Raw genomic sequence first — 21,230 nt, forward strand, 5'->3', positions numbered from 1 at the left:
AATTATTATTATTATTATTATTATTATTATTATTATTATTATTATTATTATTATTATTATTATTACCCTATTAATACCCTATGGTTATCACTAAGTGTTGTATCTTTTTATTCTTGATGAATGTATTTTATTCTCCTTATGTACACTGAGAGCTTATGCACCAAAGACAAATTCCTTATGTGTCCAATCACACTTGGGCAATAAAAGATTCTATTCTATTCTATTCTATTCTATTCTATTCTATTCTATTCTATTCTATTCTATTCTATTCTATTCTACTCTACTCTACTCTACTCTACTCTACTCTACTCTACTCTATTATTATTATTATTTCCATGATGGCACAGTGGTTAGAATGCAATATCACAGGCTGACTCTGCCCGCTGCCAGCAGTTTGAACCTGACCGACTCAAGGTTAACTCAGTCTTCCGTCCTTCCGAGGTTGGTAAAACGAGGACCCAGATTGTTGGGGGCAATATGCAGACTCTGTAACCCTCATAGAGAGGACTGTAAAGGATGAGTAAGCAGTATATAAGTCTAAGTGCTATTGCTATTACAGGAAGTCCTTGATTTACAACAGCTCATTTAGTGATGATTCACAGAACGAATCCTGGCAAACCTGAATAACAATTGAATGGCACTGAAAAAAGTGACTTATGACCATCGTTCACACTAATGACTGTTGCAGCATCCCCATGGTCACGTGTTCAAAATTCAGACACTTGGCAACTGTCATGTATTTATGAGGGCTGCACTGTCCCAGGGTCACGTGATCCCCTTTTGCGTCCTTCTGATAAGCAAAGTCAATGGGGAAGCCAGATGTTAAGTGTTACTAACTTAACAACTGCAGTGACTCACTGAATAACTGTGGCAAGAAAAGGTCGTAAAATGGGGCAAAACTCACTGAACAACTGCCTTGCTTAGCAACGGAAAATTTGGACTCAGAGGTGGTCATAAATCGGGGACCACCTATAGCCAGGGTTGGGCTGCTGGGGGTTCGCAGGGGTTCAGGAGAACCTCTAGCTAAGATTCTGTGCAGTTCGGAGAACTCCCAAATCCCACTCTGGCTGGCCCCGCCCACCTCGCCCCACCCCTCCCAGGAGTCCCCACACGGCCCGTTTTGGATGCAGGTAGCTGCAGGGCACAGGCAGAGGCTCAGGGAGGGCAAATAACAAGCCTACCGGAAGTTCAGGAAGAACTTCCAGAGGGGCTCCAGAACCTGGGGAGGCCATTTTCGCCCTCCCGGAGGCTTGAGAAAAGCCTCTGGAGCTTGAGGAGGGCAAAAACACACACACCCCGCCATGGTGCAGTAGGCCGACTGGGCCACGCCTACCATGGCCACGCCCACCCAGCAACCGGGCAGAGAACCCCTTGCTAAAATTTTTGAAGCCCACCCCTGTCTATATCCTGCTGATAACTCTGATCAGGTTCCTGCCCTTAGCCAGGTACCCACCTTGCTTGCGCACATCCTCCACGGCGGCCACCAATTCGTCTTTCAAGTCTTGGCTTTCTTTCGCAATCTGTTCTCCTTTCTCCAAGAAGTTCTGAGTGGCTTGTTCAACGGAAGCTGCTAAGACGTGGGCTTTCTTGGACCGGCCTTTCTTTTTCCCTGAAGGCCCTTTGTTGCTGGTGTTTACGAGGGTCGTCACCTTGGGAGGAGAAACCAAGAAAGTCGGTTATGAGTATCTAACTTATGGTTGTTCTACGCACGGATCGTCCTAACAGACCAATTTCGGTATTTGGGAGAAGCCTATTTCTTTTTCACTGGATACTGAATTAACTGTAAAGTTAATTTAAAGTAGGACATCAGCAGAACCTAACATGGTCATTACGGTAGAATCTCCAGCTAGAATAGAGGGAGTTACGAAGAGACTGGTAGACAGACAGATGATAGGTAGATAGGTGGAAGATAGATAGATAGATAGATAGATAGATAGATAGATAGATAGATAGGCAGGCAGGCAGGCAGGCAGACAGACAGACAGACAGACAGACACAGACAGACAGACAGACAGACAGACAGACAGACAGACAGACAGACAGGGATAAATGGATGGATGGATGGATGGGGAAGGGGAGGGGAGGGGAGGGGAGGGAGGGAGGGAGGAAGGAAGGAAGGAAGGAAGGAAGGAAGGAAGGAAGGAAGGAAGGTTGGTTTTTTACTGGCCAAGTGTGACTGGACACACAAAAGGAGTTTGTCTCCAGTGCATAAGATCTCAGTGTAAATACAAGCAACAGGTGATAAATCATGATCATAATCATAAAATTACAATCATCATAAATTATTAGAGAACACTCAATGATAGACATAAGATACTAAACTAAATAAAATTAGTAGGCTCAGGGAGGTGGCATTTGCTGGTTCTCCGGACTACTCAAAATTTCCGCTACCGGTTCTCCAGAACCTATCAGAACCTGTTGGATTTCACCCCTATATCAAAGGTTTGCGTTTCATTGCCTGTGCTACATCAACATTCAGGCATAAAAAGAAGCATAACTGCGTCTTGTACAATATGCAAGAGAAAGTGAGACATCATCTGGGACTTAAGTCAATTCTCTTTCACTTCTCCAGAGGTTGAGAACCACTGCATTAGAGGTAAACCTTGTCCAGGGCTCTGCTGCTACTGGCTTCTGTTCAAAACTTCCTTTTCAAAAAAAAATCTCATCCATCTTCGATAGCCCTCAAACGCTACAGGTGAAATTATTATTCCTTCTTAACAAATCAGCTTCCCAAACCCCTGGCTTATTTCTCTGGAGGGAGAAAACCACCGAAGATGACTCCTTCTCTTTGTCTTTTCCCACTCCTCTTTTAATAAAGCATTTGACAGCCTACCAGTTCAAGGGGGTTTCAGAGGTTCGGCCTCCGCCGAACAATTTTTTTTCAAAATAATGAAAACTGTGTTCTTTCCAAGCAATTTGACCGTGCATTGGGGGTGCTGCTGCAGTGCTGCTAGCTCCAATGTATTAGGAATACAGATCCATCTCACACCTTCACTCAATCAATATGTGTTTCTAAGCTTGGTTTTCTAGAATAGAAATAGAATTCTTTATTGGCCAAGTGTGATTGGACACACAAGGAATTTGTCTTGGTGCGTACGCTCTCGGTGTACATAAAAGAAAAGATACATTCATCAAGAATCATACGGTACAACACTTAATGATAGTCCTAGGGAATAAATAAGTAATCAAATCATATTAGGAGACAGTCAGTATAAATTTTAAGGATACCAGCAACAAGGTTACAGTCATACAATCATAAGTGGGAGGAGATGGGTGATAGGAACCATGAGAAGATTAATAGTAATGCAGACTTAATAACTAGTTTGACAGTGTTGAGGGAATTATTTATAGAATAGAATAGAATAGAATAGAATAGAATAGAATAGAATAGAATAGAATAGAATAGAATAGAATAGAATAGAATAGAATAGAATAGAATAGAATTCTTTATTGGCCAAGTGTGATTGGACACACAAGGAATTTGTCTTTGGTGCATAGGCTCTCAGTGTACATAAAAGAAAAGATACGTTCGACAAGAATCATAAGGTACAACACTTAATGATAGTCATAGGGAACAAATAAGCAATCAGGAAACAATATCAATATGAATCATAAGGATACAAGCAACAAAATTACAGTCATACAGTCACAAGTGAGAGGAGATGGGTGATAGGAATGATGAGAAGATTAATAGTAATAGTAGTGCAGACTTAATAAATAGTTTGACAGTGTTGAGGGAATTTTATGTTTAGCAGTGATGGCATTCGGGAAAAAACTGTCCTTGTGTCAAGTTGTTCTGGTGTGCAGTGCTTTATAGCGTCTTTTGAGGGTAGGAGTTGAAACAGTTTATGTCCAGGATACAAGGGGTCTGTAGATATTTTCACAGCCCTCTTTTTGATTGGTGCAGTATACAGGTCCTCAATGGAAGGCAGGTTGGTAGCCCTTGTTTTTTCTATAGCAGTGTTTCTCAATTTGTGGCCACTTGAAGATGTGTGGAATTCTGGGAGTTGAAGTCCACACATCTTCAAGCGGCCACAGTTGAGAAGCACTGTTCTATAGGATGTATCTCACAATTAACACCATAGATGACTTTCTATACAGGTAGTCCTCAGCCTACAACAGTTGTAATGAACATTCATTACAATAGTCGTAATGAACTACAACAGTTCACTTAGTGAACATTTAAAGTTCCGACGGCACTTACGACCGTTTTTCACACTAATGACCGTTGCAACATCCTCGTGGCCATGTGATCACAATTCAGATACTTGGCAACCAACTCGTAGTTATAACATGTGATCCCCTTTTTATGACCTTCTGACAAGCAAAGTCCATGGGGGAAGCCGGATTCACTCAACAACCATATTACTAATTTAACTGTCTGCAGTGATTCACTTAACAGCAGTGTCGGGAAAGGTCGTCGAATGGGGCAAAACTCACTTAACAAATATCTTACTGAGCAACAGAAATTTTGGGCTCAGTTGTGGTCGTAAGTCGAGGACTATCTGCATAAGACAGGTCATACAGACTGAATGGCTGAGTAACTTACTTACTTAAAAACTCTCCCAGTGTTTGCTAGGAGTGTGTGTGTGTGTGTGTGTGTGTGTGTGTGTGTGTGTGTGACTATAATATAAAGATAAATATATGTATAATCAGAACGGTTATAATCAGTATTATATTATTATAATATAATTATTATACTATTACTAGAATTGTTAAAATCTATGAGAAGGCAAATATTGAATAGTGAATTACAAAAGTAGAATATACATGCAGATACGGAAAGCTGTAAAATTGTATTACACTGTTGTGTTGTAAAACTATTTAAAAAGAAAGAAAGAAAGAAAGAAATCCCAATCAGACACATTCAGCGAAGAGATTTACGGAGATTTGTTTTCTAAAAAAGATGAGTTCTTCCATCTGAAATACTATTCTCTCATTATGTTGTTATTCCTCAAATGCAGCCCATGGACTCGCTCTAAAACTCTTGCTTCTGTTTTGAAATGCTCCCAATACAATTACGGCAATTTTCCTTACAATTTGGCATAACACTAAAATGCTATTCTCGGTGACCACCTGACACAGAAATAAAGCAAAAAAGGAAAGGAAAAAAATCCAGGATAGCAACAGTGCTAAATATATAATCTCACTGTAACAGAGGAACAATCACCTAAATGGACAGATACCACAGTTTCCTATTCTACACGATGGACTTGATGTGTGATGCCAAATAGCAACCTCTGAGCGTTTCACACAAAGCCAAACTCGCTACCCTGAGAACAAAAAAAAATAAATACATAAAACAAAAAAGCTCAGTTCAAGGTTTAAAAATATCACTCGTAAAAATATCAAATGGTCGATTACTAAATTCGCAATGGAGCATCTTAAAAACTATAGCAATTTTACTGTTTGCTACGATTCAGAGCAAACTAAGGGTATTTTTCATATAATGAGTTTACAGATCAATAACTGCGCCATGGGGGGGAAAAATCCAATAACTTGAACTGCCTTTTAAAAAACCATCAACTCATTTGAAAGTGTCACACTGTACAACTGTACGGATATTTGGCCTAATCCATAGATTCGAATGAGTCCTCTGGAGGGGGAATCTTAAGTCAATGCATATGCTGTTTAACTCAAAGCAGGCCCCTCTTTTCCACCCATCCCTTCTTCTTTCCCTGTCTTTAACATTAGTGTCACTTTGGTCTAGTGCAGGGGTATCAAACTTGATTTCATTGAGGGCTGCATCAGGGTTGTGTTTCACCTGGGGGGGGGGGCAGGGGTGTGTGGCCAGCTCAACATCACTCCTGTCAGGTGGCCCGAGTGCTCTAACAACAAGTTGGCACCAAAGCAGTCAAAACTGGCGTTTTCAATCCTGCGGCAAACAAAAAGGAGGAGAGGAGGAAATGAGGTTTAAGTTTAAGTTTAAGTTTAAGTTTATTTATTTGTCAAGCATATATAAGATAACAGGTAAAAGTATAAACATAATTGGAATACATGAAAAGAGCAAGTAAAAAAGGAATATTAGGACAGGGACAGAAGGCACGCTGGTGCTCTTATGCACGCCCCTTACAGACCTTTTAGGAATGAGGTGAGGTCAACAGGAGACAGTTTAAGGTTAAAGTTTTGGGGGTTGGAGGAAGAAACTACAGAGTCAGGTAGAGCATTCCAGGCATTGACCACTCTGTTGCTGAAGTCGTATTTTCTGCAATCAAGTTTGGAACGGTTTACCTTGAGTTTGTATCTATTATTTGCTCGTGTATTGTTGTGGTTGAAGCTGAAGTAGTCATTGACAGGTAGGACATTGAGACTATTAAGCAACCAGCAAAATAAATTACATGGGAAATGTAAAAACTGCTAGGAATTATAAGCACAGGCACAGTTGAAATATGAATAAGATTTAGAGAGTGGATATCCTTTTAATTTTGTTTGGGAAAGGAGCAATTATTTGCATACAATCTTCAGCAATAAAGAGGGAGGGGGAGGAACCCAAAGGGGGCTTTTTCAAGAAGCAGCTGGACTTTCTTTGTTTGGTTTTTTTTCCCCTTGAGGATGTTTTACTTCTCATCCAAGAAGCTTCTTAGATGAGAAGCAAAATGTCTTCAAGGAAAATCAAAGAAAGGCAGGTGAAAAAAAGCATATTTGGGGCAACCATGACCTGGATGATGGAGAATCTCCATAGACAAAGTGGAAGGGGAGGCTTTATTTTTGTCCGTTTGGTCTGCACCATTTCCAAAAAGATTCAGTTTTGTTTGTTCGTTTGTTTTGTTTTATTAGATTTATATACCGCCCTACTCCCGAAGGACTCAGGCACAAAATAAAATACATAGATACAAAAGTTAAAAGACATAATTAAAACCAGATTAAATAATTTAGCCTGAGACAATTAAAAAAATCCCAATAATTTAAAACAGATTAAAATTTCGATTTAAAAGAATTTTAAAACAGGGGAGAAAATTAGGCCAAGCCGGCTTGCTGGAATAGGAGAGTCTTAAGAGCACGGCGGAAAGTTGTCATTGAGTCACACGATTTGAATCATGCATTAAATCAGTTACACATGTTGCTTTGTGTGTGTGTGAGAGAGGGGAGGGAGAGAGAGACATATTCTGAAATTAATTATCAGTACAACTGTACACTTCTTGGGATTTTCTGCACAATTAGGTATTCTGTACACTAACCAGAAATGTAATGCCCATATTGCTGCGTACACCCTGAAGCAACGTAGGCACGGATAGTGCAAAAGGTTAATTAATAGAATTATAATATCAAAATTGTAGAATGCAAAGGAATCATTCCAGATAGAGGTCATCAAACAGTTCCTTCTCAGATATTCCCAGAGAGAATAGTTACGATAATTGACCTGGAAAATACAGTTATACTATTAAGTGGGCAGAGGGTAATGCGTGTGTAGGTGGATGCTGCATATTACGGAAGTTGGAAAAGGCCCATTTGTCCAAACCAATCTGCTCACAGGGGAAATCCAAATTAAATTATTTCCAGCGTACAGTTCTCCAATTCCAATTCTCCAATTCTCTCCTTGAATGCATCCAGGGAAGGGAAACTTCACCAACTCTTATCGATAATTGCTTCCTCTGCCCAGCTGTTCTTATTGTTTGGAAGTTTTACTTAACTTTCAATCAAAACTGACTTTCATGAAACTTAAGGCCATTATTCCACGTCTAACACGCTGGAATGGACAGCGGACAGACCTAGAACTCTCCTTTATTTGACAATTCTTTGGGCACTTGAAAAGTGCAATTATATCCAAGCTCGGCTATCTTTTTCAAAGCTAACCAGACCCAATTTCCTTTGTGTTCTTTTAACACCTGCTTGCCACTCCTGATCATCTTCTCTTTGTTCTTTCCACCCTTCTCTGTTGCATTGAATCACTCCTTAAATGCAGTGTCCAAAGAAACCCTTTACTCCTTATTCCAATTACAGAATTTGATTTAGAGAGCTAGATGATATATATATATTTTAAAAATGAGCCACACCTTCTCTCAATAAAATGTCAATGTATTCATTTTATTCAGTCGGTCCACTCTTTTAACCTTTCAAGTTCATTTTGAATTTCTTCTAGGATAATAGCGAGCTCAATCTATGCTGTATTTTCTGCAAATTTTGATAAGCACGTCCTCTACCCCTTCGCCCAACTGTTTAATGAAAATGTTGAGTACAATGATATGGTATCAAATGAAAAAAAAATGTTAATAAGTGTCTGTTAAGCACAGGACTGAAGAACCTGGAGAATTCATTCAGCTGACATCCAGTCCATACTTAATTAATATGTTAATCAAAACAATATAAGATTCTTGGACTTGCGGAGGAGGTATGGCGAATGAAGATGGCTCTGCAAAAATGAAGCTAATGAAAGTCAAATGACAAACCAAGTAAGTGACCTGGATAATTTTTTTTTTTTCTGATTGATTTTACAAAAGATGGTGACTGCATGATTGATTGTATCATCAAGTCATTTTCAACTTCTAGAAACCACGCAGATAATGTCCTTGGCATCATACTAGATAGATGTATTTTAGGAATATATTAGAACAGAGGGTCTCCAAACTTGGCAAGTTTAAAACTTGTGGACTTCAACTCCCAGAATTCCCCAGCCAAAGTTGACAAGTTTGGAGACTCCTTGTACTAGCTACATACCTCAGAGTCTGAAGAAAAATTCTCAAGAAACTTAACTGAATTTTGGGGTTCGGTGTACCTCATGTAATAACTGAGCAACCCATTTTGTAACCAACAGTTCCACAACTGTTGGAATGAACTTTCTCCCTTGTAAAAGCTGGGGGGTTGGGGGAGAGCAAGGTCTTTAAAATATTTAACTTATTCTAAACTAGGGGTGTCCAATCTCAGCAATTTGTGGACTTCAACTCCCAGAATTCCCTAGGCAGCATGGCTGGCTAGGGAATTCTGAGAGTTGAAGTCCACAGGTCTTAAAGTTGTCAAGGTTGGACACTCCTGTCCTAAATCATGAATGTCTACTCGTGTAACCTACCTTGTTCATATTAGAAAGAGTCACAATTTTGTTCTTAAGGTGGTTAATAAGTAGTTTCTTTTATTTAGTTAGTTTGTTAGTTTCTTTTTCTTCTCTCTCTTTCTCTCCCTCCCTCCCTCTCTCTCCCTCTCTCTCTCTCTCTCTCTCCCAATCCAGATAACATGGATGCCCAGTCTCTTTCTTTTAGGTTCATTTCCCCTGAACCTAACTTAACTAACCACATTTTCTGCTTCCTCAACCTTCTTTCCAGAGCGCATTAAATGCTACTTTGCCTCATTATTGTCAGTGTGGTTCTGACATATTGCCAGATTGCAAGCAGCAGATTAGACCCAGCCGGTCTGGCAAAGAACCAGTTCTGGGGTGCTAATTGTCGCTTAGCTGGTTCACCCTCATTGTTTCTCCTCTTCCCTTCAAGAATAAAGAAAATTAATTAATGAATTAGGAGGTTCTATGCAATGAGGAACCTAGGTTTCTAGAATAGAATAGAATAGAATAGAATAGAATAGAATAGAATAGAATAGAATAGAATAGAATAGAATAGAATAGAGTAGAGTAGGGTAGGGTAGGGTAGGGTAGGGTAGGGTAGGGTAGGGTAGGGTAGGGTAGAGTAGAGTAGCGTAGCGTAGCGTAGCATAGCATAGCATAGAAAGAGAATAGAATAGAATAGAATAGAATAGAATAGAATAGAGTAGGGTAGGGTAGGGTAGGGTAGGGTAGGGTAGGGTAGGGTAGGGTAGAGTAGAGTAGAGTAGAGTAGAGTAGCGTAGCGTAGCATAGCATAGCATAGCATAGAAAGAGAATAGAATAGAATAGAATAGAATAGAATAGAATAGAATAGAATAGAATAGAATAGAATAGAATAGAATAGAATAGAATAGAATAATTTATTGGCCAATTCTGATTGGACACACAAGGAATTTCTCTTTGGTGCATACGCTCTCAGTGTACATAAAAGAAAAGATACGTTCGTCAAGAATCATAAGGTACAACACTTAATGATAGTAATAGGGTACAAACAAGCAATCAGGAAATAATATCAATATAAATCGTAAGGATCCAAGCAACAAAATTACAGCCATACAGTCATAAGTAGGAGGAGACGGGTGGTGGGAACGATGAGAAGATTAATAGTAGTGCAGACTCAGTGAATAGTTTGACAGTGTTGAGGGAATTATTTGTTTAGCAGAGTGATGGCGTTCGGGAAAAAACTTCTTGTGTCTAATTGTTCTGGTGTGCAGTGATCCATAGCGTTGTTTTGAGGGTAGGAGTTGAAACAGTTTATGTCCAGGATGCGAGGGGTCTGTAGATATTTTCACAGCCCTCTTTTTTGACTCGTGCAGTATACAGGTCCTCCATGGAAGGCAGTTGGTAGCCATTGTTTTTTTAGACTTGTAAGCTGCCCTGAATCACTCGATCGAGTGGGACACCTACAGAAATCGAATCAATCAACCAATAAAAATAAACAACCTCCAACAGGAGTCATTCTAGTTTCTTCTCACTATAACCTTAGATAGAATGTAGCATATAGGTAGGTAGTCCTTGACTAAACCCAACACATCTGTTGCTAAGTGAGACATTTGTTAGCTGAACTTTACGCTCTTTCTTGCGACAGTTGTTCAGTGACTCACTGCAGTTGTTAAATTAGTAACCCGGTTGTTAAGTGAATTTGGCTTCCCCACTGACTTGTCAGAAGGTTGCAAAAGATAGCAATAGCACTTGGCACTTAGACTTATATAGCGCTTCACAGTGCTTTACAGCCTTCAATAAGCAGTTTACAGAGTCAGCCTCTTGCCCCCAACAATCTGGGTCCTCATTTTACCCACCTCGGAAGGATGGAAGGCTGAGTCAACCTTGAGCCAGTCAGGATCGAACTGCTGGCAGTTGGCACAATTAGCCTGCAATGCTGCATTCTAACCCCTGCACCACCATAGCTCCTACATGATCATATGACCACCGGACTCTGCAACCATCATAAATACATGCCAGTTGCCAAGTATCCCAATTTTGATCATGTGACCATGGGAATGCCGCAGCAGACATAAATGTAAAAAACAGTCACAAGTCCTTTTTTCCAAGGCCGTGTCACTTCAAGTTCTCACTGAACAAATGGCTGTAAGTTGAGGACTATCTATAACCGTGATGGCGAACCTATGGCATGTGTGCCACAGCTGGCACGCAGAGCCTTCTCTGCGGGCACACGAGCCATTGTCCAGTTCATCTCCACTGCGCATGCGCGCCTCCTGCCAGCCAGCTGATTTTCAGAATGCACAGAGGGCAGGGCGCATGTGGGAGACGCATGTGTGTGGGGGGTCACGTGTGCATGCAGGAGCGAGGCAGGGGTCACATGCACAGGGGGGCAGGGGGCAGCATGGGGAGGTGTGGCACCCGCCCCCCCCCACGGCCCGTTTTTGGGCCCAGGAGGCTCCCAGGAGTCTCCACATGGTCCGTTTTGGATGCAGGGTCCACACGGAACCTGGGGAGGACGAAAAACGGGCCTCCTGGAAGTTCCAGAAGTCCAGAAATGGGCCAGTTTCCAGCCTCCGGAGGGCCTCCAGAGCCTGGGGGAGGCAATTTTCGCCGTCCTCTGAGGCTCAAGAAAAGCCTCCAGAACCTGGGGAGGGTAAAAAACAGGTCTCCCAGAAGTTCTGGAAGTCCAGAAACGGGCCCGTTTTTAGCCTCCGGAGGGCCTCCAGAGCCCAGGGGAGGCAATTTTTGCCCTCCCAGAGGCTCGGATAAAGCCTCCGGAGCCTGGGGAAGGACAAATAACAGCAAACACAATACAGCTATGTATGGCTCCGTTTCTCTTCTACAAATATTTAAACAAAACAATCTTTCAAAGCTGCTTGGCAAAGCCATATGCACCCTGTTTCCAATAGGAAAACAAAATGATTGCGTGGCTTCACTCTGCATTGTTCTGAGATCTGCTCCAACGGTTCCAGTAGCCAAAAGAAGGTTCTGTGCGTGGGCTGAATGAAACCTTTTCTGACCTTCCTGTTAGCACGAAAAGGCGATTTGCCTTGCCCCTTTGACCAACTGAATCAGAAGTGACCATCCTGCTAAAATAATTGTGTACGTGGCTTTTTTTCCCCTTTTACTGGTGACATACAAACAGCTGCACATAAATAGTAAGTAAGCAAGTGTATGTTTGCAAAAAAAAAAAATGCCATAATGTGTTGGCATATGGAGATGATGTCAATTTCTGTCCACTTAGGGATTTACTGGAACGTACAAATTGGGCCAGGAGTGCTGAAAAATCCTTTGCGTGCAGCTGGATCTTGTTTATTTGTACATGGCTAAATGGGGGAGAAAGAAAGATGCTCAACGTATTTGCAGATGACACAAATTTGGAGAGAATTGCCAACAGCTTCAGAAAACAGCTCAAGGTTCAAATGGATCGTGATAAGATTTCGAGTTTTTCTAACAAAATGCAGCTTAGTGGCGAGAAATGTAGGGCTCATTTCTTGGTGCTCTCTGAGCATGGCTGTTTCCCTGCAGACGTTTCATTACCCAACTAGATAACGTCATCAGGGAATGAGGTTTGTTGTCGGTTGATATACAAGTGGCTTACCCTGTCAGCATTGGTGAGAGCGTTCTTGATGGTTCCTTGATTAGACTGTTATTTATTTTATTTTATTTATTTAGTTTGTGTACATGTACACATGTACCTGTACAAGATAAGAGGTATAAGTATAAACATGAATATGAACACAAGAAATGGATATGAATACATGGGGACAGTAGGACAGGGACGGAAGGCACGCTGGTGCACTTATGCACGCCCCTTACAGACCTCTTAGGAATGGGGTGAGGTCAATATTAGACAGTTTAAGGTTAAAGTTTTGGAGGTTTTGGGAAGAAACCACAGAGTCAGGTAGTGCATTCCAGGCATTGACCACTCTGTTGCTGAAGTCGTATTTTCTGCAATCGAGTTTGGACCAGTTTACTTTGAGTTTGTATCGATTGTTTGCCCGTGTATTATTGCGGTTGAAGCTGAAGTAGTCATTGACAGGTAGGACGTTGTAGCAGACAATTTTGTGTACAAAGCTTAGGTCAGACCGTAGGGGGCGTAGTTCTAGGTTGTCCAAAATTTCAAACCTGGTGGCATAAGGTATTCTGTTTTATTGCTTGATTGTTTGTCTGAGTTTGTAGTTCATTGATTGGGGTATTGAATATATAATAGCCTATGTAAGCAGAGATCAAACCCCACTCCCTTCTAACATATTTATGATGTTACCACGTTTGGTAATGAAACTTCTGCAAGAAAACAACCAAGCTCAGAGAGCACCAAGGACCCTGCAGTTCAAGCCTGGGCTACAAATATTTTCTTGTAACGTAGGGTTCTATATTTAGGTAGCAAAAATCAGATGTACAGCTACAAGAAAAATGCACCTTGGTTAGCAGTAGTGCTTGCCAAGATTTGGGTGTCTTCCTGGACCACAGATTAACCATAAGCAAGCCAGTGTTTTTCTCCAGTGAGACCAGTCTATCACGGCAACCTGGTCTACCCAATTATGGGACGGAGCATACTTTTTAGAATAGAATAGAATAGAATAGAATAGAATAGAATAGAATAGAATAGAATAGAATAGAATAGAATAGAATAGAATAGAATAGAATAGAATAGAATAGAATAGAAAATATGGAATAGAATAGAATAGAATAGAAAATATGGAATGGAATGGAATGGAATGGAATGGAATGGAATGGAATGGAATGGAATGGAATAGAATAGAATAGAATAGAATAGAATAGAATAGAATAGAATAGAATAGAATAGAATAGAAAATATGGAATAGAATAGAATAGAATAGAAAATATGGAATGGAATGGAATGGAATGGAATGGAATGGAATGGAATGGAATAGAATAGAATAGAACAGAACAGAACAGAACAGAACAGAATAGAATAGAATAGAATAGAATAGAATAGAATAGAATAGAATAGAATAGAATAGAATAGAATAGAATTCTTTATTGGCCAAGTGTGATTGGACACACAAGGGATTTGTCTTGGTGCATACGCTCTCAGTGTACTTAAAAGAGAAGATACATTCGTCAAGAATCATAAGGTACAACACTTAATGATCATCAAAGGGAAACAGTCAATATAAATCGTAAGGATACCAGCAACAAGGTTACAGTCATACAGTCATAAGTGGGAGGAGATGGGTGATAGGAACAATGAGAAGATTAATAGTAATACTGCTTCCGCTTTCGCCTTTCATGCCCCAATCCAGGAGCCTTCGCAAGCAGTCGCTTTCGCGACAAACTAATTTTTTATGTTTTGTGCTTTAGTTCTTTGTCGGTAAAATATAAATCCAACATAAGCAAGTAAGGTGCCAATGCATTCTTGGGCTGGATCAATAGTAATATAATGTTGAGATCAATAGAATGGATACTTCTGCTTTACACTGTAGTAGTCACACTGCCCCTGAAAGACCAGTTCTGGTCACCACAATATAATAAGGAAGTTGAGGAACTGGAAAGAGTGCAGAGAAGAGCAACAAAGACGGTTTTGGAATCTAACAATGGTAAAGAACACTTAAGAGAACTGAGAATGCTTAGCTTAAAGTAAGGGTCTCCAACCTTGGCTTAAAGAGTAGACTGAGGGGAGACACGATGGTAATTCACTGCGTTCTTCTTTGAGTAACTCTTTTGAAATTGTTGGATAATTTATTTATAGCAACATTCAAACAGCAAGCATTTGTACGTTTCGGTGGCTTAAGATAAAGTTTGTGCAGGAAAAGAGATCAAATTCTTCCAATTTATGATTTTCTTGACTCTTTTATTCCGCCACTCACAACATTGAACTCCTGGGCTCAAATTTTGTTCTAATTCTGCCTGCGTCTCCTTCCAATTAACTGAACACAATGTGTGAGAACAGGGATGTACTCAGTATCTAGCAGCATATCTCTGCCGATCCTGTAAAAAGAATACATGGTTTTCGTATTTTCTGCTAAAAATAAAATAAAACTTCAACAGCGTTTCTGGACATTGAAAAGGAAAATGTGAAAAGGAAAAAAAAAACGTTTTGTGCAGTTCCTCATCTTGGAAAGAAAAAAAACATATCTTCAGCTTTCTGGATAGATAATGATTTTTTTCGTGAGTGCTGTGACTCTCATAGGTAACAAAAATATTTTTATATTAACAGGGTCACTCGGATATGTCCTAAAGAGGGTTCTTTCCATGAAAAAGTTGTCTGCTTTTTATTTCGTTTTGCTCTGTAAGCAAGGAAGAATGGAACAAGGACTAGTGCAGGGGTCGGCAACCTTAAACACTCAAAGAGCCACAAAGGTCCTAACCGGATGCCCCTCATTCAATTCTGGAGCCGACCGGAAGTCCAGTTCCCCCACCATAGAGTCTCCTCCTAGCATGGCATCCTTTTTTTCTCTACCTGTCCTAACCGAAAGCCCTATCAATTGTGGAGCCGACCAGCAACAGGGAGCCGCAACAGAGGGATGAAAGAGCCACATGCGGCTCCAGAGCTGCGGGTTGCTGACCCTTGGACTAGTGTATATCAAATAAGATCCAAAATAAAGAAGTCTGGCCCTAACTAGCAGGAATTTTGCGCTCAAGCTGCATCTTGTGGTTTTTATCAAGTAATAGGTGATTAAATCATTATAGCATATGTATGGAATAGAATAGAATAGAATAGAATAGAATAGAATAGAATAGAATAGAATAGAATAGAATAGAATAGAATAGAATAGAATAGAACAGAATTCTTTATTGGCCAAGTGTGATTGGACACACAAGGAATTTGTCTTTGGTGCATACGCTGTCAGGGTACACAAAAAGACAAGATACATTTGTCAAGAATTATAAGGTACAACACTTAATGATAGTCATAGTATGTTTGCAATGCATTCTATAACTAGACCTAAGACCAACTTACATAAATTGACCTCAAAGGTCAATTGGCTTCTAATTGTTGGCTCTTCTGTAAGAAATAAGTAAATTTTAGCCCTTGACCGAATGCCATTATTCTGTTATAAAAAAGCAAAACGTTATTTAACCACAATAGAATGGACCTATTCATTTAACATTAAAAGTGCTTGTCTAACCGGTTATTAATATTAATGTTATTCATTAATAACGTTAAATCGGTTAAAATAGTATAGCGTACACTGGAATATCCAAACGCCTTTGGTCTGAGGTTAAATTGTAAAATAATTCCCAACATGTTTCAAAACCAAAGAAATTGGGAGTATCATTAATTCAACACCACATGAAGTTATAGACTTTATTCTGTTTGCCTGCTGCTATAGCTTTAGAAGTCAGAGATCCTGCACCAACAATGTCAGAGGTCTATGCTGGTGAAGGTTGTGTACAGCAGATATTCAAGAGGTACAATTTCCTTATTACTTAACAGGGATCTTTCTGAAGCCTAGTACAAATTCTACAAAGTATTGTGTTTCCCATGCGTGCCAGAGGTTCACCATCACGGCACTAGTCATTGTTATGATGGGAATTATTTTACAATAGTTTACAAGAACAAAGGTGTTTGGATATTTCAGTGTACGCTATACTATTTTAACTGATTTAACTTATTAATAAAAAACATTAATATGAATAACAGGTTAGAGTTTGGCTCTTCACATAATGCATCCATAATATAGTAATTTGAGCCTGGTCATTTAGGTCCTATGTGGGAGCTCTGGGTTGATTTGATTTGATTTGATGACCCGTTTATTTCCTTGGCTGCCCATCGTATTATTGGGATTCTTTTCAACACTAAAGTTCAAAACCATCAATATTCTTCAAAGTCTAATTTTTCCGTACTTCCCAGGACGTACTGACTGGGGAAAAATCATTGTCTGGATGATTCTGACCTTTGCAGGCATCTGAATACCCTTTTGAAGACCTTCAACCAGTGGTGAAATCCAAATTTTTTTACTACCGGTTCTGTGGGCATGGCTTGGTGGGCGTGGTGTGGCTTGGTGGGCATGGCAGGGGAAGGATACTACAAAATCTCAATTCCCTCCCGATTCCAGGGGAAGGATACTGCAAAATCCCCATTCCCTCCCCATTCCCGGGGCAAGGATATTGCAAAATCTCCATATTTTTTTTTTTTAATTTGATTTATATGCCGCCCTTCTCCGGAGACTCAGGGCGGCTTACAATGTGTTAAGCAATAGCCTTCATACTTTTGTATATTTACACAAAGTCAGCTTATTGCCCCCACAAACTGGGTCCTCATTTCACCTACCTTAGAAAGGATGGAAGGCTGAGTCAACCTTGAGCCTGGTGAGAATTGAACTCGCAGTAATTGCAGGCAGCTGGATGTCAAATGCTGCCTTTAGGAGGCATTAGCCTCCTACGCCACTCAGGCTCCACCCCACTCTGGGGCCAGCCAGAGGTGGCATTTGCCTTTTCTCCGAACTACTCAAAATTTCTGCCACCGGTTCTCCAGAACCTGTCAGAACCTGCTGGATTTCACCCCTGCCTTCAACACTAGCAAATGCTAGACACTGGTGTGTTTCTTGACTGTTAGATTCTTTACTGATAAGGGCTGATCCTAAACTGTCGAAGCTATCCACCGTTTCAATATCTTCATTACCATTCCTGAGACTGGCTGCTTTCCCTGTTGTCGTTAATTTAGTTTTCTTTATGTTTAATGAGTCCCATTTTTTCACTGTGCTTGACTTTCATTACTAAAGCTTGCAGATAATGCACTTTTTTTTCTCCAGCCATCGGAGTAACATGATTAAGTGATGATATTTTTCCTCCAATTCTAAATACATTATCACCGTCCAAATCCAGCTTCCCTGGGGGTATATTCAGCATGTAGGCTGAATAAATAAGACGTATATAGTCTTATCTGACTTCTTTTCCAGTCTGGAGCCAGTCTGTTCCAGGACTTTCACTTCCTTTACCTGTACAGGTAGTACAGATTACCTCAATTTACAACCATTTGTGAATTACCGTAAAAAGTTATAACTGCATTGCAAAAAAAGTAACTTAGGATCGTTTTTCACACTTACGACCATTGCAAAAAAAAAAAAAAGCCTCTGACGATCAGGCAACTCAGCTGGGATCGTCAGAGCCTTTTAAAAGCATTTTTTTACAACCTCTTCAGAAGAGGTTGTAGAAAAAATGCTTTTAAAAGTTAAAAAAAAAAGTTGGCCACGCCCACCCAGTCACATTACCCCCACCAAGCCGCGCCCACAGAATCGGTAGTAACAAATTTTACATTTCACCACTGCTGACAGTGAAAACGGAACTCAGGGGGGCATCATTCTGCCCCCCTGAGCTCCATTTTCGCTGGCAGAGAGCTTGGGCCGCTACAGGCGCCCCTGACACGAGTGACGTCGAGCTGGCCCTGCCCACCCTGGCCACACCCAGCTGCCTCCCCCCCCCAAGGTCAAACACAACCCTGATGAGGCCCTCAATGAAATTGAGTTTGACACCCCTGATCTATAGCTTACAAAGGTTTTCTGTCAGGTCCCAAGAACTGAGAAAGGCCGGCAGAATTACTTCTGAGCAGTGTCCTTAATTTGTTCCTCACCTAAAGGCAAATCGAAGCAACTATTTGCAACATTATAGATACATTCTGAGAATTGATAGGGAGGGTCCTTCTTCACTCTCTTTCACCTAACCAAACTATCTCAGCTTCGTTGTCTCTTTGCTCTCTGGAATGAAGCCCCTCCTTCCTGGGAATCCAGACTACATTCCACCCCACTGACACAACTGAAGGCCTTTCGATATTCAATGAATCATATATTGAGTTCTTTCTGGCCGAGGTCGGTAAAACGAGGACCCAGATTGTTGGGGGCAAGATGCTGACTTTGTAAACCGCTTAGAGAGGGCTATGAAGCACTGTAAAGCGATATATAGGTTTTAAGTGTTATTGCTATTGCTATTCCTTCCTTCCTTCCTCCCTCCCTCCCTCCCTCCCTCCCTCCTTCCTTCCTCTCTTAATTCCCTTTCTCATTCTCCTTCCTGGTGGCGCTATGGTTAGAATGCAATATTGCAGGTTAAGTCTGCCCACTGCCAGCAGTTCGATCCTGACTCAAAGTTGACTCAGCCTTCCATCCTTCCGAGGTGGGTAAAATGAGGACCCAGAGTGTTGGGGGCAAGAGGCTGACTCTGTAAACCGCTTAGGGAGGGCTGGAAAGCCCTGTGAAGCAGTATATAAGTTTTAAGTGCTATTGCTATTCTTTGGCCTTCCCAAATATTCAGTGTGCATCAGTAATAATGTCTCTTGTTCCTTGGCCCTTTCTAGATTCATGTTGAACATAACCAGTATTAGGTAGTCCTCAACTTATAACCACAACTAAGCCCAGAATTTAGGTAGCTAAGTGAGAAACTTGTTAAGTGGATTTTGCCCCATTTTATGACTTTTCTTGCCACATTTGTTAAGTGAATCCCTGCAGTTGTTAAATTAGTAACTTGGTTATTAAATGAATCTGGCTTCCTCACATGACCCCTGGACACTGCGACCATCATACATATGAACCAGTGGTCAAGCATCTGACTGTAAATCACGTGACCAGTTGCCAAGTGTCCGAATTTTCATCATGTGACCACAGTGTCATCGTAACTTTTTTCAGAGTCGTTGTAACTTCAAACAGTCACTAAATGAACTGTTCTAAGTCGAGGCCTACCTGTATTTCACTTTCCATGTAGCACTCTAATATGCACTGGGCAATCCTGAGTTCTATAATTAACAGTAATAATCATTTATCACTCAGAGCTTGAGTGGCGCAGCAGACTAATGCTACTGTTAAAGGTAGTACAGGGGTTTAAGGCACCCTGTTATTAAGCTGGTTATTAAGACCAGCTGCCTGCAATTACTGCGAGTTCAATTCTCACCAGGCTCAAGGTTGACTCAGCCTTCCATCCTTTCTAAGGTAGGTGAAATGAGGACCCAGTTGTGGGGGCAATAAGCTGACTTTGTATAAATATACAAAAGGATGAAAGCTATTGCTGAGCACATTGTAAGCCGCCCTGAGTCTTCGGAGAAGGGCGGCATATAAATCAAATTAAAAAAAAAAAAAAAGTATTTAGCTTCCAGCTGCCTGCAATTACTGCGAGTTCAATTCTCACCAGGCTCAAGGTTGACTCAGCCTTCCATCCTTTCTAAGGTAGGTAAAATGAGGACCCGGTTTGTGGGGGCAATAAGCTGACTTTGTATAAAATATACAAAAGTATGAAGGCTATTGCTTAACGCATTGTAAGCCGCTCTGAGTTTCCAGAGAAGGGCAGCATATAAATCAAAATAAAATAAATTAAAATAAATAAATACTATGGACATTATTATTATTATTCAGATTTGAGGGTATTGTACCAAATGCCTTAATATTGGTATGTAGATTGACTTCTTGCAATCTATTGGTCCACAATTCATAGGTGCACACACACCCAATTGGTGTTGATAGGGAAGGAATGCTTTAGTAGATCAAACAGGAAAATAACTCCAATTATACCTGGTCTAATGTTAGTAATTACAACCACTATAATTGCTGAACTATTTGCTGAGATTCTTTTCCTTATATTTATTTGTCCTTCATTAGCATGAGGTTAGAGTAATAGGTTATTAAATCATTAGAGTGTATCTATTACTGCAGTATAAATGCTTACTTGCAAAAGTGTTTGCAATACTTCCTACAACTAGACCTAAGACCAACTTACATAATTTGACCTCCAAGGTCAATTGGCTTCTAATTGTTGGCTCTTCTGCAAGAAATCAGTCAATTTTAGGCCCTATCCCCATGACCGAATGCCATTACTCTCTCATAAAAAAGCAAAATGTTATTTAACTACAACAGAATGGACCTATTAATTTAACATTAAAACATTAAAAGTGTTTGTCTAATCGGTTATTAATATTAATGTTATTCATTAATACGTTAAATCGGTTAAAATAGTATAGCGTACACTGGAGTATCCAAACGCCTTTGGTCTGAGGTTAAATTGTAAAATAATTCCCAACATGTTTCAAAACCAAAAAAATTGGGAGTATCATTAATTCAACACCACATGAAGTTATAGACTTTATTCTGTTTGCCTGCTGCTATAGCTTTAGAAGTCAGAGATCCTGCACCAACAATGTCAGAGGTCTATGCTGGCGAAGATATTCAAGAGGTAAAACTTCCTTATTGCTTAACAGGGATCTTTCTGAGGCCTCATATAAATTCTACAAAACATTGTGTTTCCCTAAAATTCCACCTGCTATAGTAACTATGCAGGAAGTAATTCATCAGGTGCACAATTGGTCCATAAT

The 21,230-nt window shown here is 40.4% G+C and overlaps 1 protein-coding gene across 1 annotated transcript in view; it reads right to left on the bottom strand.

Moving 5' to 3' along the window:
• CTNNA2 (catenin alpha 2) overlaps window positions 1–21,230 on the bottom strand; it is a 613,234-nt gene that overhangs the window by 485,838 nt on the left and 106,166 nt on the right. The window contains exon 3 of the mRNA XM_070948152.1: window positions 1,454–1,649. Coding sequence (XP_070804253.1) covers window positions 1,454–1,649 — 196 coding nt within the window. The remainder of the gene's footprint in view (window positions 1–1,453; window positions 1,650–21,230) is intronic.

Source organism: Pituophis catenifer, unplaced genomic scaffold (assembly GCF_029215685.1).
Source record: "Pituophis catenifer annectens isolate HBS135680 unplaced genomic scaffold, rPitCat1.0.hap2 SCAF_8, whole genome shotgun sequence".
NCBI lineage: Eukaryota > Metazoa > Chordata > Lepidosauria > Squamata > Colubridae > Pituophis > Pituophis catenifer.